Source organism: Paroedura picta, chromosome 2, assembly GCF_049243985.1.
Source record: "Paroedura picta isolate Pp20150507F chromosome 2, Ppicta_v3.0, whole genome shotgun sequence".
In the NCBI taxonomy this organism is placed as follows: Eukaryota; Metazoa; Chordata; class Lepidosauria; order Squamata; family Gekkonidae; genus Paroedura; species Paroedura picta.
Window position 1 is genome coordinate 130,428,263 of NC_135370.1, and position 23,783 is coordinate 130,452,045.

A 23,783-nucleotide genomic window follows, 5' to 3' on the forward strand; every position below is an offset into this window, starting at 1 on the left:
TGCTGTAAGGCATATGGCACCATAAGGCACCTTCCTCCCTTGGAGTTGTCCATGCACATGGACAACTCCAGGGAGGACTGTGCTTTGGGGGATGTCCTCTCCCATGAGTACACGGGGAGTGGCAGGGCATGTTACCCCACTGCTAGGTTTTGTCAGCAGCCTAGTGTGGCCATTGCTATGCATAATTAGTCTATATGGAGGTTCCCCTTAGCTACCATGGATAATAGCAATTGTTAGACTTACCCTCCATGAATCTATCTAATCCTCCTTGATACCTGTTTATTCCTGTGGCTATCACTACATTATCTGGCAGCAAATTCCACATTTAAATAACTCTGTGTAAAGTAGTATTTCCTTTTGGCCATCCTGCACCAGTTTCAGACTCTTCAGCCTTTTCTCCTAGGGAAAGTAACCCCAGCCCCTAATTACCTTGGTTGCCTTCCTCTGTAGTTTTTCTAGCTCTGCATTTTTTTTTTGAGATATGGTGACCAGAACTATATACAGTATTCCAAATGAGGCCTCACTGTAGATCTATATAGGTGTATTACAATATCAGCCTTTTTATTCTCAGTCCCTTTCCTAATAATCCCTAACACAGAGTTTGCCTTTTCCACTGCTGCAGGACACTGGGGCTAGTTCTGAACTTACTTTTCCCCCCACTGTAAATCTTGCTGAATTATGGTGAATTTGAACCCATATCTGCAGCCTTCCTTTTTCCAGTTTTTAAACAAGTCGCTCTTTTGTTTCAATTTTCAGTCTCCTTCCTGCTTAATGGGGGGTGGGGGGATGAATTTTCAGCCAGCATTGAAGAAGCACAAGGCTGGAGAGTGCTTTATTTCCTGCCTTTTGACTTCTGACAATACAGCCAGGGAAGGGGCAAGTGGAACATGAGGCTGCTTGTTTATCTTTCTTTTCCCGCAAGAACAGAGGGGAAGAGGGGGGGGGAGGCAGCAGCCTCACAGAGAACAAGGAGGGGAATGTAAATCCAAGAGGCAAATCTCTGCTCATAGGACTGTGGACTTTTGGAGCACAGTCACTTTATAACAGATCCCAAAATGAGAGCAAAAATAAGTCTTGCAAGAGAATGGCAACCGGGAACCAGGCAGTCTTTGAACTGACACCCTGACCAATCAGCGACAGACTGCTTTGCTATGTCAGGGTTGGAGGCACAGGGCAGGAAGTTAATCCAGCAAAATGCAGAGATCTACACTTAATACTGGGGCTCTCAGAGCGTTTCCTCAAATATAGTGAGTTATATCTGTTCCTGGACATCGTGGGGGAAAGGCAGTGTCACCACAGATCAATCATAGATGTTGCAGAGGGAAAATTTAAAGTGCTAAATATCAAAATGGAAATACTTGAAGTTGGGATTTCTTATCCCAGTGTGCATCACCTTGCACTTACCAACACTGTCTCACCTGTAATCTTCTGATTCCCATCTGGATTCCTTTTTTAAAATGGGTATAGGGTTTGGTACTCTCCAGTCTTTCTGGTAAAGTGGATCAATCTAGTGGTAGGTTTAGTTAGATCTGTAGTTTAGTAGATCAACTATAAGTTCCTTAAAAAACAGTACCTGTGCTGAAGTCCCTTAGAATTAAGTATCAATATGGAGAGACTGCAGTAAGATGGTGGTCTGAGGCTATTGTGGACTATATCAACCTTTAGAATTAGGCATTAGATACAGGGCTTACAGCTGAGATCGAAAGAGAATAGGGTTGGCAAAAGCTAGGTGGTGACTGGAGATCATCTGGGATTTTTACTAATCTGTCTACTTTGGAAGGTGAAATGTACGGTATTATAAGCTATTGAAGTCTCTCCCCTCGCCCTGCAGTTTATCCTCCAAATCTCAAGGTATTTCCCAACCTGGAACTAGCAACCTTGACACAGAATCAGTTCTGACCCTAGAACCAAGGCTGTCCCCATAAAGGTTGTGGAAAATGAGACTCAGCAGGCCTTAAACATAAATATTTTGTACTCTCAGAAAAACCAGTGTCTCTTGACAGGGTCCAAATAACCACTGTCAAGAGCCTGATTGTGGATGCCTGAATATATGGAGGCCTAGATCACAAATGTCGCCTGCCAGGTGCTTTTCCATCTTCACCAGTTATCCTACCTGCCAGCATCTGACCTAACACTGTGATCCATGCAATAATCACCTCCTACTGTAACTCACTCTATGTAGGGCTGTCCTGCTCCGGAAACTTCAACTGTTTGAGTCCTTACTTGTGACCAGATGGAAAGCACTTATTTAATCTGCGCTCTCCCAGCTGCACTGGCTTCAGATTGAAGACCAGATGCAGTTCAAGGTTTTGATGTTAACTTGTAAAGCTCAAATGTTCTGGAACCATTGTTATCTGTGGGACCATCTCTTCCACCATGTTCCCCAAAGAGCGCTCCAATTTAGTGATCAGAATTTGCTTAGGGTTCCTGGCCCCAAAGTGGTAAGATTGGTTTCAGCCAGTGTCAGTGCCTTTTCAACCCTGGACCCAGCGTGGTGAAATGCTTTGCAGAATGATACCAGGGCCCTGTGGGAACTTAATCAGTTCTGCAGGGCCTGTAAGGCATAGCTATTCCACAAGGTCCATGGTTGAGGCCTTGAAATAACATCAGAGTATGCTAGCCTCTCTGGTTAAAATTCCACCCATTAGACAGACTCTTCAAGAACTGTATATACCACTCCCACAGTTCAGTTTAGTTAAGTTAGTATAATCTTCTGTGAGCCAAAAGAGGCTAGTTAGATTGATATTTTAAACTTAAATTTTAAATGATATAAATTTGATTGTCTTTATATTCTAGGTTTAATCTATATTGTACTTTGATTGTACTCAATCTTGTGATCTGCCTTGAGCTGCTAAGGAAAGACTGAAAACAAGTGAAAAATTAACAAGAACAGGAAATTCCACCCACTTCAGCAACTCTCCAGAACTACAGGGGCTGATCCAAATAACCCCAAGGCACAATACTCTCCTGATGCAATAATAAAAAAACCCACTAAGAATTGTAAGGCTCTGTTAATTCATGCCTCCAAGGATGTCACCTTGAAACTGAAGGCAGCCAAGAACGGGTTCCTTCAGGCAGACATAGTTAAGCCTTTAAAACAGGCTGCCATCAGGCTTCACCTCCAGGCTTCTGGTTGGAAAGGAGAGAAGCCAGGGAAAGGGTAGGAATCCTTCAGTCAGGCAGTTCTCCCAGGGCCACATCTCCAGGCTTCTAGCCTTGGATCCAAAGTGGCAGCCAGTTCTGTCATAGTAGTTTTAATTTTTATAAAAATGTTTAGGCAGCTGTTCAGAGCCTTGGTTCAGATGATCTTTCAGGACATTATGTTACAGCCTGGAAACATGCAATTAGCTTGCATTCTCCCAGCTTGGTGTCGTGGCTAGGAGCGCCGACTTCTAATCTGGCGAACTGGGTTTGATTCCCCACTCCTCCACATGCTGCCAGCTGGTTGACCTTGGGCTCGCCACAGCACTGATAAAGCTGTTCTGACCGAGCAGTAATACCAGAGCTCTCTCAGCCTCACCTACTTCACAGGGTGTCTTTTGTGGGGAGAGGAAAGGGAAGGTGATTGTAAGCTGCTTTGAGACTCTTTCTGGTAGAGAAAAGCGGCATATAAGAACCAACTCTTCTTTTTCTTCTTCTCCCTCCTCCTGCATGCATTCCTCTTTATTATGTTTCATTGGGAACCATAACTTTGCCATTACATCTGAGGCAGCAAACACTATAATTCATGTGTTTTCCTCCAAAAGAGAACTGCAAACCTAGTTCAAATCATTTTGTGTAATTCTAGTTTGGAGGGAAAATACAAACCACAGTTGGATTATTTGAATGTTGTCGTAACTATATATTGTCAACACTAAAATGGAATGTGATAGTGATTCTGACTTGTTTCTACCATTTCAACTAATCAAAATGTCAGTGTACTGGACTTCATTGAAAAAATAAGCCTCTTGTATTGCACACAGTGTACTGTTTAGCAATAGGTAACCATCAAGGTATTTTCTTAAAAGCCATCTTCTTTTAAAATATTTTGGTACTTTAAATGCCACTTTTGAGAATATGCTGGATTAGACTTCTTCCAGAAATAATATGTATGCAGATTTAATTCCATCATGCACTGCTATCTGGTTCTTTGAGTATGTGTATGGAGCCCCTGCACTGAAAATACTTTCTGACTTTTTCAGGGTCGTAACTTGGCAGATCTACGTCGAAGTCAGTCTAGAGGAACCTTCACAATTGGTACTACCTTGCGGCTTGGAAGGCAAATTCTGGAGTCTATTGAGAGCATTCATTCCGTTGGGTTTTTACACCGAGATATTAAACCAGTAAGTTTCTCCCTAAATATTAGTCAAATGAAGAACTGACTGAAACTGGTGTCTTTATATTGTGATTTATTAGATCGTGATCTCACAATGAGAACTAGGAAACTGGATATAAACCTGTTAAGATAGCAGTGCATATTTTAAACTATAATGCTTGATTTGTACTTTTTATGTATCTGCTTTTGACCAACATAAATTTCTCATTCAGCAATAATAATTTGCTTGGGGCTATAAAGGAGAGCACATAATATTAAAAAATCTAATGAGTTTCCTGACACAGTTAGAAGCTGGTGTGTTGCTGCAGCATTTAATTTCATTTAGGTGATAGATTACTTAAAGACTTACATTATTTTTTTACTATTGGCTTTATTTACAAATATATTAGGGCCCAAATAGACATGGGAGGTTTGTGTGTAGCATTCTCATTGTTTTTTAAAAAGGCACATAAAATTCTGGTTTGTACTAATTGTGGTGAGAAGGAAATTTAAGCTTTCCTCCACATGCTATTTTCCTAACCTGTAATGACTACTCAAAGCTATAGTTGGCTTTCTTGTTTGTCCCAGTGGGGCAAAAACCAGCTGTGCTAGGGCCACCTCAAGCTAAGAAAACTATGCAACCCTTATGCAACCCACCAACCCCTAAACTGTCTTCATGTAAGTTGAGGTCCTGTTTGGATTTAGCCTTCAGAATTTTATGGCACTGCTGTTCTGGTACCTCTCCCCCATGTGCCTCCCCCAATTTTGTTACATTAAACCCACAGTACTGTCTTCTCTCTTCATCTAAATTCAACCTGCAGATAAGTTGCTTATTCAGGAAATGTCTCCACAGTAACTGAGAACCATTAGCACGTTTTTTTGTCATGTATTTGCTTGCCTATTGCACAACATTTTGGACAAATTGTAGTGGTAGACAGAAATCAAGGGACAGACTCATGCTCATTGGAATCCATGGGGTTATATGCATTGAACATTGCATCGGATTGGAACCACTGTATTGAAACTCATAAGGTTCCAATTTCAATTCAGAACAAGCCATCTTCAATGGCTGCAGTCTTTCAGGCCAAGGATAAATATTGTGGCGCATATGACTGCCACTAAAAGTAGCAATCCCTTAATTCTTTCTGCTGTAACACATAGTAATAAAAGGCAAAAAGTAGACATTGTGTCATATTCATGTTTGCCGTTAACGTTGAAATTGCACATCTTCTCCCTATATTGGGATGGTGAAAAGCCCTGACCTAGATGGCCTGGAGTAGCTTGTTTGCTTCAGATCTTGGAAGCTAAACTTGGATGGCCCTGGTTAGTATTTGAATGGGAGACTACCAAGGAATTCCAGGGTTGCAACATAGAGGCAAACAATGGCAAGCTGCCTTGACAACTGTTATGGGGTCATGATAAGCAGGGTATGACTTGATGGCACTTCACACATGTACACATATGATGGGAATATGTAGAGTTTTTAGGGGTTTTGTAGCAACTATGCATATGTCTGTCTAGTTATGGCCTTAAAGATAGAAGGAATTATTAATCTATTGTTTATTTATTTACTTGATTTATTTATATCCCATCTTTCTCCCCAATAAGGATACAAAATAGCTTACAAAGTTCTCTCTTCTATTTTATTCTTACTTCAGCCCTGTAGGTAGATTAGTGAAGGACTCTTTTCAGTGTGAAATATATTTGATGCATTTCTTCAGTTCTAGTGGTTATAAATAATATGAAGTAAAGATACATATTTTCATAGTTTATATTCTACAAGGGATAAAAATAATTTTCTGATTTTTTTCTTCTAGTCCAACTTTGCTATGGGACGTTTCCCTAGCACTTGGAGAAAGTGTTACATGCTGGATTTTGGCTTGGCACGTCAATTCACAAATTCATGTGGGGATGTCAGACCAGTAAGAAACTCTAATAAATGTTTTACACAAAGGACACTTAATTTGATGTACAGAACTACCCCTTAAAACATTTGCTAGCTTTAACTGTTTGGTCCATATTTAATACATCCTTTTTACAAATGGAGATGTTTATATGATCCCAGTGGTTAGTGTAAAGGAATAGAAGTTGTGTGTAATCATGTTACTAATTTTGTCCTGCGCTATTGACATATTCTGTGACCTTGAGCAATGTTGTATACTTTATGTGCATCAGCTGGCCTATCCAGATGGCTAACAGTAAAAAAAAAACCCCAAGTTTGAATACTGGATTATGTGGCTGAATCAGGTTTTACCACATTTAAAAATAATATTGTGGGAATAATTTTAGTATAAAAGAGCTATATTACTTCAGAGTTGTTTTATTTCAGTCATTTAACCAAAGATATTTTATTAATATCTGTTTGATATAGCATCATTTACAAAAATATAGAAGAGAAAAAGATCATATAAATGCATTCTATGGGAGTGTTATATGATTTATTTGTACAGGAGATGATGCAGATATTTGAATATGTTTGATACTAATATAGTGGCCTTTTCAAAGGTTCTTTTAGATGATCAGATGTACATAATCTTGATTCTGAGGTTGTTGATTTGGGACACTTATTCTAGGCCAAACTAGACTTTATGAGGATAGCGAATGTTTGGCATCGTCTCTTTATGTAGTTTATCAAGACTTTAGTCTTTCCTCAAGGGTTTCCAGCATGTTGCAGATCTATTTTTTTCTAACTTTTATGCATATTTAAAAGTATTTTACTTTACCTTGATCATGAAAGTTGTAGCTTTTAATATATATCTGTTCCACTTAATATTTCTGGTAAGGCTTAGGAGGAGGAGCTGGTCTCATGGCTTAAGTGCCACTCAGTGCTAAATAACCAGTCAGGGCGGCTGTCCTACCCCTGACTGCTTCCTCCTCCAACCGGCTTGCCTATCTGTCCAGCGGCCAGGCAATTGCCTTCCATACCCCACCCCTGATCACCCCCTCCTCCTTCCACTTCCCTTTGAGGCTGCAGATGCCTACTGCGTGAGAGCTGCCCCTACCGGTGAGTTCCCTGCCCAGGGGCCAGCCTGCAGCCTTTCCAGGTGCTGGGGGGAGGGAGAGGCCATCTGCAGAGTTCTTCCACACACCCCCAATGTAGCTCTCATTGTATTCCTGAATGCAATGGGCTTTGTCCCTAGTAAATATATAAAACCACAAGTGGTAATATTATACATTTGCAAGTTAATCATAGATTTGTGTTTTTCTACTTTACATTCATTTGTATATGTTAAAGCAGTGGTCCCAACCCCCAGTCCGGAGGCCGGGGTCGGTCCGTGGATCAGTTGGTACCGGGCTGCAGCTCCTCCTTTGCCTCTTCCCTGGCTGCTGCCTTGGGGGCTGCCCTGCCACTCTGCCGCTGGCTCACTTTTGGTACTCTCCAGTGGCCGCCATGGCTGGGGCTCCCCCTCGGCGTGGTACTGTGCAGCTGCTGCTGGCAGCGCCTCCCGGCAGGCGGTGAAAATTCAGGGGTGCGCCGGCGGGAAAGCAAGTGTAGCTGGGATTCAGGTGGCGGCGACGTCCCTCGGCAAAAGACTACCCCCCCCCCAGGCCTCAGTAAAATTGTCAAGTGTTGACCCGGTTCCCGGTGATAAAAATGTTGGGGACCACTGTGTTAAAGGATAACAGCCCTGATTTTTAAAAAATAATAGCCTGAGATGGAAAACAAGTCAGTTGAAAAACGAGGAATTCTTCTCCTCTACCAATTCACTAATAGAACATATAAACAATTTCTACATTGAAATTATTTTGCAGATAAATCATTATTCATATTTATCTTTTGTACCATTTGGAGTCCTTGACATGAGTGCAGGTTGGAATATGTATTAGAAAATAGACCTTATTCATTTAACTCATTCTGCTTTACTATGATGAACTTACAAGTATATTATACAATTTATTAATTCTTTTGTAAATATCAATTATAGAGATCTCTTGAACATTTGCATCTTGAATTTACTCAAATGTCACAAAATTATTTTTGTTTCATACAAAATGTATAGAGTGGGTTGCTAAGATAAATAAGAAAAGTTTTACTACAAGTAGTCATATTAGAAAGTCTTGGGTAATATAAAACATTAAAAGAAGTGATTGTAGGCAGATGATAGGTAATGATACTTTTAATCAGATCATAAAGGGAGAATGAAAAAAATTGCTATAAATATGTATGTCCATAAAGCCGTGGTTATTCAACATGTGTCAACATTGTTAACAAGGGAAGGATTGAATTTAGATTGGTATTGCAGTCTCTTATGGGACTCAGTAAGTTATTATTCATGCAGATGTCTATACATAGCTGAATCATAACAGTGTGATGGATGATTCAGTTGATATGCACTTAATCCTCTGCAGTTTTACAGATAGGATAGTTCCAAATTCTATGAATATGGGGTATACTTCCTTCTGATTCCTAAAATTAGAATGGCAAAAAGTAGAATTACAGGGGGTTACTAGGAATACTACATAGTACTAGATGACTGGTCAAAATTAATGCCAGTGTACAACTAAAGGAACCCTGACCTGCATAGCCTGGGCTAGTCCCATCTTGCCAGATTTCAGAAGGTAAGCAGGGTCAGCCCCTTAGTATTTGGATGGTAGAACATTAAGGAAATCCATGAGATAGAGACTGTCCTGAATACAGCACTAATTAGTCCCAGTTCAAGATTGGGGCAGGCAAAAGTCCAGAGTGTAGTCAAAATCCAATTCCAAAGATCAGATACCAGTTAAAATACACTCATGGCTTCAAGACGAAAAGTAATCCAAGAGTAGAGTTCTAGAGCAAAGGCCAGAGTCAGAATCCGCACAACGGGCCATTTCGCTAAGTCTGAGCACTATTGAAAAGCGCTGGAAGCAAAAGCGGCAGGTCTCGGTAACGCACACAGCCAGTTCAATCGAAAAAAAGGCTCTCCCACTACCGCTGCTATCGTAACGCACAAGTTTCCGGTCTCACCGAAATCGCAACAAAGAAGGCAATATTTTTCCGTGCTTCCTTCCTCCCCTAGCCGTCAATCAAAGAGAGCAGCCAATTAACTGTTGTGTTCGTGTTTCCCTTTAAAAACGTTTTTTTAAAAACACAAAAAGACCAGTAGCAACGCATATTCGTTCATTTGATGTATCTGAAAGACCTTTTTTTGCTGGCTTTGGAGCTGCCGCTTATTCGTTTACACGTTCTGAATTTTTTTAAAGAAATCCCCCCCCCCCAGTGCTATTTCTGGCCGAAATTAATGCAGTGTCGAACAGGGGGCTGTATTGTGCTCGGAAACTTTATGGACAATTGCTTGTGGAGGGATTTCAGCCATAGAAGCATCACTGATTCATTGCTTTGAAGCTCGGGTGCGAAGCTCGGGTGCGAGCGATTAGGGAGGGACATGCTTGCTACCGCTGTTTTGAAGAACACACATGTCTTTTGGATGTGTTGCAGGTTGTTCTCAAGAGTCAAGTGGTTTTTTTAGGGGGAATCCATTTTTATGGATTTTTGGATTTTTAGATTCCCCAAAAATCGCGACAATGAAGCAGGAGTGTTGCAGATTGTGTACAACATTGTGAATAATGCAAAATAAATAGCATTACACAATGGTAACACTTCGGCAACATTAGCGCTGTGCGGAATGGCCCCAAGAGTCATCAGTCAGTAATACAGAAACTATCATACACATCGCTTCCACACAATCACTGCCAGGTCTGCTGCTTGTCTGCTGGAACCAGTTTGGTATAGTGGTTAGGAGCCGGACTTCTAATTTGGCAAGCCAGGTTTGATTCCCCGCTCTCCCACATGCAGCCAGCTGGGTGACCGTGGGTTCACCACAGTACGGATAAAGCCATTCTGACTAAGTAGTAATATCAGGGCTCACTCAGCCTCATATATCTCACAGGGTTTCTGTTGTGGGGAGAGGAAAGGGAAGGCGATTGTAAACTGCTTTGAGTCTCCTGGTAGAGAAAAGCGGCATATAAGAACCAACTATAAAGGATTTTATAATAATTTCCCCTCATATTAATTACTAATATGAACTTTATATCTCGTTTTCTACTGCTGAAGATTAATTGTATGCCCTAAATTTTCTGCCCAGCGAATTATTGATTCTTTTATTACTTCCTTCTTAGTATCTTTTAAAAATAACATGTTGTAGATCTTTGCAATTAATTTTTCTTCTTGTTCGTATATACATATATCAGCCCAATTTTTTGCATTTTCAAACTGATAAATCTGTATATCAGTTTTGAATTTTTCATATAATTGTCTATATAGAAACCAATTGCAAGTACCACTTGCTACTGCAATATCCTCCCTCTGTTTAATTTTATTTGCTGTTCAGAGTAATCTAACAGATCTTTATATTTTAAATAATCCTTTGAGTGCCATTTTCCCTACCAAATAATGTATCTTGTGGCATCACCCAGTATGGGATTTTGGGCCACAATTGATTCCTATATTTAGACCAAACTCTAAACAGTGCACCCCCTTCAAGGATCGCTGCCTTGTTGTGGCAAGGGGGCTTGCGTAGTTCAGTGAAGCTATGAGCTATACCGTGCAGGGTCACCCAAGACGGACAGGTCATAGCTGAGAGCTCTGACAAAAGGTGATCCATTGGAGAAGGAAATGGCAAACCACTCCAGTATCTTTGCCATGAAAACTCTATGGACAGTTCCAATAGGCATAACGATATGACACTGGAAGATGAGCCCCTCAGGTCGGAAGGTGTCCAATATGCTACTGGGGATGAGCAGACGGCTAGTACGAGTAGTGCCAGAATGAATGAAGCGACTGGGCCAAAGCCGAAAGGACGCTCAGTTGTGGAAGTAACTGGTGGCGAAAAGACAGTCCGATGCTGTAAAGATTTTTATTCCATAGGAACCTGGAACGTCAGATCCATGAATCAAGGTAAGCTGGACGTGGTCAAACAAGAAATGTCAAGACTGAACATCGACATTTTAGGAATCAGTGAACTAAAATGGACAGGAATGGGTGAATTTAATTCAGATGACCATCAGGTATACTACTGTGGACAAGAATCTCGCAGAAGAAATGGAGTAGCCTTCATAATCAATAAGAGAGTAGGAAAAGCAGTCTTGGGATACAATCCCCAAAATGACAGAATGATCTCAGTTCGAATCCAAGGCAAACCATTCAACATCACAGTGATCCAGGTCTATGCCCCAACCACTGCTGCTGAAGAGGATGAAGTTGATCATTTCTATGAAGCCCTACAACACCTTCTAGAAGCAACACCAAAAAATGATGTGCTTATCATCATGGGGGATTGGAATGCTAAAGTAGGAAGCCAAAAGATAACCGGGATAACAGGCAAGTTTGGCCTTGGAGTACAAAATGAAGCAGGCCACAGGCTGGTAGAATTTTGTAAAGAGAATACAATGGTCATAGCAAACACTCTTTTCCAACAACCCAAGAGACGACTCTACACATGGACATCACCAGACGGTCAACACAGAAATCAGATTGACTATGTGCTCTGCAGCCAAAGATGGAAAAGTTCTATCCAGTCAATAAAAACAAGACCAGGAGCTGATTGTGGTTCAGATCATGAGCTTCTTGTTGCAAAATTTAGGCTTAAATTGAAGAAAGTAGGGAAAAGCACTAGGCCACTCAGGTATGAACTAAATCATATCCCCGACGAATACACAGTAGAGGTGACAAATAGATTTAAGGAATTAGATCTGATAGACAGAGTGCCTGAAGAACTATGGACTGAGGTTCGCAACATTGTACAAGAGGTAGCAACTAAAACCATCCCAAAGAAAAAGAAATGCAAGAAATCAAAATGGCTGTCTGAGGAAGCTTTACAAATAGCTAAGGAGAGAAGGGAAGTGAAAGGCAAGGGTGAAAGAGAAAGATACACCCAATTGAATGCAGAATTTCAGAGAAAAGCTAGAAGAGATAAGAATGCCTTCTTAAATGAACAGTGCAAACAAATAGAAGAAAACAATAGAATGGGGAGGACCAGAGATCTTTTCAAGAAAATTGGAGATATGAAGAGAACGTTTCATGCAAAGTTGGGTATGATAAGGGACCAAAATGGTAGGGACCTCACAGAAGCAGAAGAGATTAAACAAAGGTGGCAAAATTATACAGAACAACTATACAAGAGTGAGCTTAACATCCCTGATGACCACAGTGGGGTAGTTACTGACCTGGAGCCAGACATCCTGGAATGTGAAGTCAAATGGGCCTTAGGAAGTCTGAGCAACAATAAAGCTAGTGGTGGTGACAGCATTCCAGTTGAACTATTCAAAATCTTAAAAGACGATGCAGTAAAAGTGCTACACTCAATATGCCAGCAAATTTGGAAAACTCAACAATGGCCACAGGATTGGAAAAGGTCAGTTTACATTCCAATCCCAAAGAAGGGCAATGCCAAAGAATGTTCAAACTACCGCACCATTGCACTAATTTCTCAGGCTAGCAAAGTTATGCTCAAAATCCTACAAGCTAGGCTCCAGCAATATGTGGACCGAGAACTTCCAGAAGTACAGGCAGGATTTCGAAGAGGCAGAGGAACTAGAGATCAAATTGCCAACATACGCTGGATCATGGAGAAAGCTAGGGAGTACCAGAAGAACGTCTACTTCTGCTTCATTGACTATGCTAAAGCCTTTGATTGTGTGGAGCACAACAAATTGTGGCAAGTTCTTAAAGAGATGGGAATACCAGAGCATCTTATTTGTCTCTTGAGAAATTTATATGCAGGTCAAGAAGCAACAGTGAGAACTGAATATGGAATCACTGACTGGTTCAAAATTGAGAAAGGAGTTCGGCAAGGCTGTATACTGTCGCCTTGCCTATTTAACTTGTATGCAGAGCACATCATGAGAAATGCGGGATTAGAAGAGTCACAAATTGGGATCAAGATTGCAGGGAGAAATATCAACAACCTCAGATATGCAGATGATACCACTCTAATGGCAGAAAGTGAAGAGGAACTAAAGAGCCTGTTGATGCGGGTGAAGGAGGAGAGTGCAAAAGTTGGCTTGAAACTCAACATCAAGAAAACAAAGATCATGGCATCCGGCCCTCTCAATTCCTGGCAAATAGATGGGGAAGAAATGGAGATAGTGACAGATTTTATTTTCCTGGGCTCCAAGATCACTGCAGATGGGGACTGCAGCAAAGAAATTAAAAGACGCTTGCTCCTGGGGAGGAAAGCTATGGCAAATCTAGACAGCATCCTAAAAAGCAGAGACATCACCCTGCCAACAAAAGTGCGTTTAGTCAAGGCTATGGTCTTCCCAGTTGCAATGTATGGCTGCGAAAGTTGGACCATAAGGAAGGCCGAGCGTCAAAGAATTGAGGCTTTTGAACTCTGGTGCTGGAGAAGACTCTTGCGAGTCCCTTGGACTGCAAGGCGAACAAACCGGTCAGTCCTAGAGGAGATCAACCCTGACTGCTCTTTAGAAGGCCAGATCCTGAAGATGAAACTCAAATACTTTGGCCACCTCATGAGAAGGAAGGACTCCCTGGAGAAGAGCCTAATGCTGGGAGCGATCGAGGGCAAAAGAAGAAGGGGACGACAGAGAATGAGGTGGCTGGATGGAGTCACTGAAGCAGTAGGTGCAAACTTAAATGGACTCCGGGGAATGGTAGAGGACAGGAAGGCCTGGAGGATCATTGTCCATGGGGTCGCGATGGGTCGGACACGACTTCGCACATAACAACAACAACAAACAGTGCTTGCCTTATACAGTGATGTTTGGTGTATCCCGGTTTTCCCAAACCAAAGTTATGCATGCCAACCAAATTTTGTAATGGCCTTCTAAATTCAATATGTAATTATTTCTTAACATTAATTATATGTAATTATTTCTTAACCAGTCCTTAATCCAAACAAAACTTGCAGCATAATAGTACAATTCTAAATTTGGCAAATTCAATCCCCCTCTTTCTTTACTGTTAAACTCATTTTTTAACTTTATCCTTGATTTCGTTCCCTGCCAAATAAAATTTGATAGTTTCTTTTGCCAATCTCTAAATGGTTTCTCAGAGGATATTATAACATCCCAAGTAAAATATGCATTTTGATAGCTGCAGTTCTACCTAACAGGGACTGTGGTAAATTCCTCCATTTATCCGAATCTTGTTTTATATCACACCAGGTTTTCTTATAATTATTATCAAACAATGTATTATTTTTGCCAGAAATTACTACTCCTAAATACCTAATTATTTTCTGTATTTTAAAACTAGTTTTCACCTCTAAAGTGATTTGATCCTTCTTTTGCTTACTGAATGCCAGAATTTTAGATTACTGATTATTTATTTTAAGCCCTGACACTAAACTAAACTCCTGAAATAATGAGAAAACCTTATGAGAATATGATATTGGATCTTCTAATAACAAAACTATTTCATCTGCAAAAGCCCTAATTTTACATTCTTCTCCCTTAATTGTTATCCCTTTAACATCATTATCTTGCCTTACTTTATTCATCAATATTTCCAAAACCAAAATAAATAATAATGGTGAAAGTGGGCATCCTTGATATGTGCCTTTCTGTACTTGTGAAAGTGAAAACTGTCCATTAATCTTAATATTTCTACTTGTTCCAAGTATATCGCTCATACCTTTCATAATTTTTCTCTAATCCCATCTTTTCTAAACATTTTTGCATGATATTCCAATTAACGTTGTCAAATGCTTTTTCTAAATCTAAGAAAATTAAGGCTGCTAGTTTATCTATATATAAATTCAAGTATTCTATCACATTTATTACAATTCTTACATTATCCTTAATTTGGCTATTAGGAAGAAAACCTGATTGTTCTTTCTTAATATAGTCTTTTAAAACATTTTTCAACCTTTGTGCTAATATATCTGTGAAGAAGGATACCTTTATCAATGGTATCAAAAGTTGCTGAGTGGTCCAGAAGAATTAACAGGGTTGTGCTCCCCCATCCCATTCCAGCTCATGTCATCCTCTAGGTCAATCAAGGCTAATAATAGTTAATGCTCAAGTAATTTTTCTGGTCTGAGTCACATGGGAGGGTGGTATTTAAATTAAATAAATTAATAATAGAAATAATAATAGTCAGTTTCTTAATGTGTAATCTGTTCCACATACTATATTTCTGGTAAGGCCTTGGAGGAGACACATGTCACACAGCTTAAGTGATACTCTGCTCTTAACACCTATCCTGGGCAGCTGTCCGGCTCCTGAGTGCCTTCTCCTCCAACTGGCTTGCCTGTCTGCCCAGCAGCTAGCCAATTGCCTTCCGTCCCCCACCCCTGACCATCCCCTCCTTCTTCCACTTCTCTCTGAGGCTCAGAGGCTGCAGATCTTTGCTTCATGAGAGCTGCCCCTGCCAGTTAGTTTCCTCCAGCCAGCAGATTTTCCAGGTCCTGGGGGGAGGGAGAGGCCATCTGCAGAGTTCTTCCACACACACACGCCCTATCTAGCGCCCGTTGTATTCCTGAATGTAACGGGCTAGGTCCTAGTATAATGTATTATGCAATTTTGGTGTTTTGACAAATAAGTACATTGTTATTAGTGTTAAGCTACTAAAGAAAAATGAAAAAAAATCCTTATGTAATGTTTTTGTTTTGATTCTAAGCAGCCACAAGCCGACCTTGCCAAGAGTGGTGACCAATAAATCTCATTATAAATTAGAATAGATAAATAAAACAAAAGACTTGGATGTTGGTTTGGGGGCAAAAGGAAAAAAAGAGGTAAATGATTGCCTGGGCATCGGCAATGTAATGTGGTTAATTAGACAATGATTTTGAACTTTTCAAGGAATTATGAGCAAGGAAGACTTGTCTTTTTCCTCTGTCCAGAAATTCCATTCTTATTAGAAGGGTCCAAAGTTGAGGGGTCCTGTTATTCTGAGATTCATGTTATACTCTTTAATATTGAAAATGTTGTATTTTATCCTCCTGCATATACTTATAGCCCCGGGCTGTTGCTGGTTTTAGAGGAACAGTGCGCTATGCATCCATCAACGCTCACAGGAACAGAGTGAGTATGAGTACTTTAGTAACTTTCAGTACTTCAGTAATGTAGCAGTTGATACCACAGATGATGTGTCCTTATAATAACTCTTTGCTTTCCCTTTGTTTTATGTAATTGATTTTTACTTCAGAAATAGTGTCATGAACAGTTATTTTAATGAGTTATGCAACCAATACAACAGTCTTTATTGTAATAACTGCATTATTGTTTTAATCTCACCTCTAGACGTTTATACTGGAAAAAATGCATAATTGTGTGATATAGGTTGCCCTGGGTACTTTGCTAGAAGGGTGGGGGTTTAAAGGACATATTGTCTCATATTGGTTTATGTCCCTTCCCTGGCACCTGGCTTGAAACAAACCCAAAGAAAGATCCAGCTAGCCTCAGCCAGAGCCACGGCCTTTTCAGCCTTGGCTCCTGCCTCGTGGAACAAGTTGCCAGTAGTGACCTGATGCCTGATGGAACTAACAAAGTTACATAGGACCTGTAAAACAGCACTCTTGCACCAGGCCTATGTTTGAGGCCAGTACGACTTAGGAACAACTAAGAGCCTCTCTCTTCCTCCCCCTCTTCATGTCCTTCCTTCAACAATGGCTTCCCCTCACACTTTGGGTAACATCTCACAATTGTATAAAACAGAACTACCAGCTAGATAAGGATGATAGTGGTAATAGCCAAATTCCAAATTTTATAGTGTTCTGTCATGATTTATTTAAATTATTTTAATGTAGATTTATATTGTAAACTGGCCCACGTCCACTTTTGTGGAGGGGCAGTATAGAAATTAAAATCTAATTTTAGAAAATTTATGAATTAGCAGAGAGTCAGATAGGGTTTGATCACTTCTTCCTGGCCTCCTACCCTCCATTAATTTTATTTCTAACAATATCAGTATCGATATACCATTATAAAAATAGATATAGCAGGTTGTCTGAACTTCCAGCATGTAATTTTAAACTAGTAAGTCTAACTCCTTCCTGTGAAAAGATAATAGAGGAAAGATATTTCTCTGCAAAGGTAGGAATTAGAGCCTTATTTTATTTTAATAGCTATTCAGAGAACCTATATGCATATTTTTATAATGGCATGTCAATATAACAGTTTGGTGTAGTGGTTAGGACCACGGACTTCTAATCTGGCATGTCGGGTTTGATTCTGCACTCCCCCACATGCAGCCAGCTGGGTGACCTTAGGCTCGCCACGGCATTGATAAAACTGTTCTGACCGAGCAGTGATATCAGGGCTCTCTCAGCCTCACCCACCTCACAGGGTGTCCGTTGTGGGGAGAAGAAAGGGAAGGCGACTGTAAGCCGCTTTGAGCCTCCTTCGAGTAAAGTGGCATATAAGAACCAACTCTTCTTCTAACATGAATTATGTGCTAATTTTTTAAAAATGACTAAGCATGAATGGACCAAAGAAAGAGGGATGGCTGCTGCTGGGGCTTTGGGGTAGGGAAACTGTATTGAGACTTGCCATATGGAAACTCTGACCCTATGCTATGTGCAGCCACACTCTTAACCTGATACTTTTTATGATCTAGATCTCCTTTTTCAATATTTGTATGTTTTGTGTTCATTATTTAATGTTTTGTGAGCCTTATTTAATCTGAGTCTTTAAAATGTAAGATCTTTGTTGCACTAGTAAGATTCTGGATTTCATCGTGTATGGCACAATAAGGTAAAATATTTATCTTCTACAAAACTTGCTATCTAGACAACATTCCGTCTTCTTTTCCCCTACAGGAAATGGGACGTCATGATGACCTGTGGTCCCTGTTTTACATGTTGGTGGAATTTGTGATTGGACAACTTCCCTGGAGAAAAATTAAAGACAAGGTCTAATTAGAAATAGTACCAGTTGGGATGAACTGAGGAGAATGTATTTGAATGCATGAAAATTCGTTGTGAGAATCATTTAGTTCAGAGCATGTCAAATATGTTATATTAAATTGTTATTTTAGTTCAATATTTTAAAATAAGACACATGGTACAGGGCTTCATTTAGCTTGACTAACATTAATAATAGATCGGTTCATTGTTCAGGCTGTTTTAGTGTGTTTTCAGAATGTCATACTTTCACCGTATCTAAAAAAGACTTGTTTTGAAATTCTTGATAGATAAAATTGACTTCAATATGGATCTGGACTATTTGGGATAAACTTAGTGCTCTCTCAAATGGCTTTTCCACTGATATTCAGTCAGGGAGGTGTAACTGAGATAATTTGTTTATTTTAACTAATGTTCTTGATTGAACAAAGCTGGGGCATATTAAAAATTGATGGTGACCTTGGGTTAGACCCTACAAGTTTAATCAGCTGAGTGTGCAACTTTCCTCTAGTGGCTCATTTTTAGACAAGTTCCTCTGGAGGAAGGTTTCACCTGTAGTGAGTAGAGTTGTAGGATTTAAACCCATATAAGAAAACTATTAGGCTGGATCCTGTAATTACTTGTGAAAGGTACTGATTGTCAGGGATATTTCCTTCATTCCACCTTTTCCAGGAGTCCTTTCCAACCCACAGAAGGTTCATTCCTAGCATAATGGAAGCTGCCTAGACTAATAGCCAGTGTAGATTAGGGGCCTGCACCAAGAGTAGAAGGAACATTGTATTTCTGCCTCTTATGTTAGTGCAGCTGGAGCTTGCAGAAGAGGGATATTTTCCCACATGGCTATTAGTTCACATGGGTCCTGCAACACAGAGAACTGGTGTTCTTTGGTTTGGAAGGAACTCCTGTGGGAGGAGTTGGGAAAAATTCTCAATACTTATGTGAACAGATCATGAGATCCAATCCACTGCATAAAGAAAATCTGAATTAGAGATATTACTGTACACAAGAGAATATGAGATATAGTTTATGATCTGCAGTTGTGTGTAAATATTTATTTTGTAAAAGGAAAGTTTGGTCATTGTTGCTCTCTCTTGCTTATAGGAGCAAGTAGGCTCTATAAAAGAAAGGTATGATCACCGCCTGATGTTGAAGCACCTCCCTCAAGAATTTAACGTGTTTCTAGATCATATTTCTGTTTTAGATTATTTTACCAAACCCGATTATCAGGTACGATTTTATTTTAAATAATAATACTTTATTGTACAGATATTTTGTCCTTCTTTTTTGTGATGCTGAATGTAGACAGCCTCCACATAACCCATATTTAAAAGTTTAGAGTTATTCCGGTATGTTTGGCAGGGCTTATATTATACAGCTGAATATTATTCCTCAAGTGACAGGAATGGAAAATGGATTTTGGTAGATTCAGGGCTTGACTATCATGGAACCTCTAAAGTACATAGTATAATTAGTACTTTCTACCAATCCCTCCTCCCATATCTTTAAACCGCCCGTGGCGCCGCAGGCACCACGGACTAAATAAATCGTTAAGGGGCCTTGAGGTGGGCTTTGTCCGTGATGAGGAAGGGTCCAGATTGGACCCTTCCTCACGACAGACAATCGGAGGGACCGATCGGCAGGCGCAAAGCGCCTGCCGATTGGTCCCTCCGATTCCCGGCTCGAGCAACTGTGAGCCGCGCGCAGCGCGGCTCGCAGTTGCTCCCGGCCTGACACGGCAAGAGGCGCGAAGCGCCTCTCGCCACGTCAGGCTGCTGCCCCAGGGAGCCCGCGAAGCGCGGCTGCCGGGGGTTCCCTGCCTGGCGGCCTGACGCAGCGGCCGCCGCCCGATTGGTCCCTCCGATTCCTGGCCCGAGCAACTGTGAGCGGCTCGCAGTTGCTCCCGGCCTGACGCGGCTCGCAGTTGCTCCCGGCCTGACGCGGCGAGAGGCGCTTTGCCGCCGCCGCCGCCGAAAACAGCCCGCCGCCGCCGCCGCCGACAACGACCAGCCCGCCAACCAGCTGTGAGTTCCCGCCAAGAACTGTGCGTTCCTAGCGCCCGCTGCATTTCCCTGCAGCGGGCTTGGTTACTAGTTAGATTAATAATTCCCTTTTCAGATATTTTGATAGATTGAAACTAGAAGCATGAAGCACTTCTTTCAGTCCTACAGCTTGAGAAAAAGTAGCCTATTTAGCCATGGTTTGTAGAGCCCTTTTACTATTTCAACACATTCTTTTAAATACTTAAGGTTACACTAATATGTCTCACCCAGCCAATAGTAAAAGTTAATCAGTTCATATTTATTATTATTGAATCCTAGTTCTTCTGTTTTGTCAAATCATATTTGAACAATTCCTTGGCATCCTGATTGAGGAACTGTTTAAAGAAACAAACAAAACATAATAGCAGCAGATATTGATCTATGTAACATATTCCCCTTTTTCTACATGACCTGATTATGTGTAACCTCTGTAAAGACATTACTCTTTAGTGTTCTGTGTGACGTGTTATGTTGCCTCCTTGCCTTCCTTATTTTTGCTGCTACTAAAGGCTCTTGCTTTAGAATTCTTAGCTGAACCCAAAGTACAGGATGGTGTAGTTGTATATGGTAAAATGACAGAACAGTCAGTGTGTAGGGGTGGCTATGAGGTAAAAATACTCCTTTACTGTAATATAAACAGTTGTTTTTCTTATGGTTTATTTATAAGGAAAACAGCATAATAATTAATGTGGAATCAGTTCAGGTAGGTACATAAGCATAATGGCTTATTGCCCCAAATGTAAACACAAAGCCATAATATTTAACTAGTTTATTTAAATTAGCTGATCTACATCAACAATTAATTACGCTAATATTTAATTGAGGGCAGGCTGCACTAGGCACATGGATGCCTTTTTCTGGCAAATCCATCCTGGCTCCAGACAGCCATCATCTGACATATCCAACCTGATTTCCTGGTGTGAGATGTAAGCCTCCCACCACCAGCCAGAATTACCTTGTATGTAGTCAGGTCCACCTTGCTCTGTACTCTGCCAATTTTTGAGGGCATAATCACTGCCTTTGCAAAAGCATAGTACAAGCCATCACAATATCATGTAACAAATCATTTATCTTCTTAAAATCTCTAATTATCTCAGGCAAATGGGATCACTGGGTAGGCTGAGATTGCCAGGTTGCTTCTGCTGGTTTCTCTGGTTTAACATTAGTTTTGTTGGGCTTGTGTTGTCGCACTGGCCCCAGGTTCTGTTTGGCTTTTGTGGTTTGACATTGGTTCTATTGGGCTGGACCATCCTTTGCTTCAGGTGGCTTGGCTTGGATTCTCTGGTTAGATAGTAGATGTGTTGAGCCTCCCAAGTTGCCCTGTGGGCCTGCTGAGATTATCTGGTTCAATATCGGTTCTGTTGGACTTGTTGGTTCTTTTTCATTTGGAAGACTTTAGGTCAGTGGTTGCTTGCTGTTTTGTGTTTAGCTATTCTTTGCCCTGGAGAAAGAATGGAAGTCCCCCCAACATAGGAAACAATGGAAGATGGTTGGGGTCACCTTGTTCAGGGGCATTAGTTCCCTTGATCAATTTCATTTGAAACATGTGCTTTAGTAGATAGAAAACATCCACTTTGGTGCAGTTTTGGTGTTCTTCATTTGAAAAACAGCTTCTACAGTCCTCCTGAAAGATCCCTCATAAGGAATAACTTACCTGAATAATTTCAGAATTAAGGAATAACTTACCTGAATAATTTCAGAATTAAGAAATAACTTACCTGAATAATTTCAGAATTCTAAATAGAATCTCAATCCTAAAATGATATTGGAGACCCAAGTAATCTGAAATACCAATAATTACACTTTCCTTGAAATCCAGATTTTAAAAATACTGATTCCCCCCCATTTAGTTCTGTGCAATAGGAATATTTGCTATGTGTGTTACAAGCAGTCTATCCTTCAAAGTTTAAGATAGAACATTCTGAAAGCAAATCATTTTCCTACTCACTTAACTAGGATTTATTATTATTGTTGTTGTTGTTGTTATTTTATTTATATCCCGCCTCCCCCCGAAGGTTCAAGGCGGCTCACATAAAAACCCCTCCCTTAAAATCCACATCAATATCATAAAACTACAGTAAATAACAACCAATTAATCAACAATAACGACAATAGATGGCAATACTAATCATCGAGTGTCCACCGCCTCAGCTACAGGGAGGTGGAGGGAGCTAGCACTCACTCACTATCACCAGATTTCATGAGGGGGGGGGCGGATCCTCCTCACCGCCCAGCCTCACCGTAGGCCTGGCAGAAGAGCTCCGTTTTATAGGCCCTGGGGAATGCTGGTAATTCCCACAGGGCCCTCAGCTCTTCCGGGAGCTCATTCCACCAGGTCGAGGCCAGGACTGAAAAGGCCCTGGCCCTGGTAGAGGCCAGGCGGGCTTCCTTGGGGCCGGGGATAACCAACAAATTGGCCCCCGCCGAGCGTAAAGCCCTGCAGGGGATATATCAACTCTCTTTGCTTTTATCAACTCTCTTTGCTTTTAATAGCTTCTCATGTCCGTGTTCGACAATAGCATGAAGACATATGGAGTGTCAGAGAGTGATCCTTTTGACTGGGAAAAGAGTGGAACTGATGGCTCTCTAACTACTAACACCACTTCAACTACTCCTCAGTTACATACTCGACAGACCCCAGCTGCAATAGGGTACGTTGAAGCATTTCAGTTCATGTTAGCTGTTTTATGATGTAGCATGGGAAGCACCCCCCCCTTTTTTTTTTGACTGTGTGAACTTTTGCTGTTAAGGTTGCCAACTGCAATTGTAAAGAACGTTTCAATTTAATACCTCTGTAGCAAGTAAAGCTTAGCAGGTCTGTCTTTGCCCATCATATTACTTTAATAATGAGAAAACCAGATATGTTATCTTCAGAAGCAGGTGTTGCCAAGCATAAACACTCAAGATTTTGCTGAGAAAATTCAGTTGCTTTGGTCTCTCCTTACAGCGCTTTGGCTGTAGACTGATTTAGTGATCTGATTGGCATTGAGTCAGGAATCTTTTTCTATATCCTGTGGTAGCTTAATAGGTGAGATCCTACCCTCAGACTTCAGATTTATGGTTCACTCTCAGGTTTTCTGACAAGCAATGTTCAAGGAGCTTCGACAACCAAGTCCAGTTAAGTCTTCCTTAAGAATAGAAGGGTTGGTACATATCTGGGAGCAGCATCCTTTTATTTATATACAGTGACCTCTAATTACACATGTGGGGTCTGACTTATTGCAAAATGATAAAGACACAAGACATATGCACTCTTGAACTTCATCATAAATTATGGTCCATACCATGTGAAGTTATGTTTGACAAAGTTACAGTATGTTCCAACCCTTATATGTTTAAGGTATAAGGAACTGATTCTACAAAATCAGGGGTCAGAAATGAACCTTGGACAGTGTTAATTCTGAATAATATTGCTAAAGGTTGGAGAAAATTTATTTTTCTGAATTAGAGGCTCTGCAAAAGAGAAGCTCTGCAAACACTTGGAATCCAATTCACCTTGAGAAGAGTGGTGTTTGGGGAAGCAAACTTTCTATTCTTTTCTACCCTCCTATATATACTGCAACTTGCCACAATCATTCCCCGGGGATCTATAGACCCTGAAAGCAGCATGAGTAATCGAGTGGAAATCTGTAGTGGTGGGGAGAATTGGTGAACACTTCCCTCCTT

At 40.8% G+C, this 23,783-nt stretch overlaps 1 protein-coding gene across 2 annotated transcripts in view; it reads left to right on the forward strand.

Annotated features, from left to right (window-relative positions):
- Nucleotides 1–23,783, forward strand: part of TTBK2 (tau tubulin kinase 2) — a 95,567-nt gene that overhangs the window by 39,073 nt on the left and 32,711 nt on the right. For both annotated transcript variants that reach the window (XM_077322732.1, XM_077322733.1), the window contains exons 5-10: nt 4,182–4,322; nt 6,112–6,216; nt 16,193–16,258; nt 17,995–18,087; nt 19,180–19,305; nt 22,611–22,768. In XM_077322732.1, the coding sequence (XP_077178847.1) occupies nt 4,182–4,322; nt 6,112–6,216; nt 16,193–16,258; nt 17,995–18,087; nt 19,180–19,305; nt 22,611–22,768 (689 nt within the window). The remainder of the gene's footprint in view (nt 1–4,181; nt 4,323–6,111; nt 6,217–16,192; nt 16,259–17,994; nt 18,088–19,179; nt 19,306–22,610; nt 22,769–23,783) is intronic.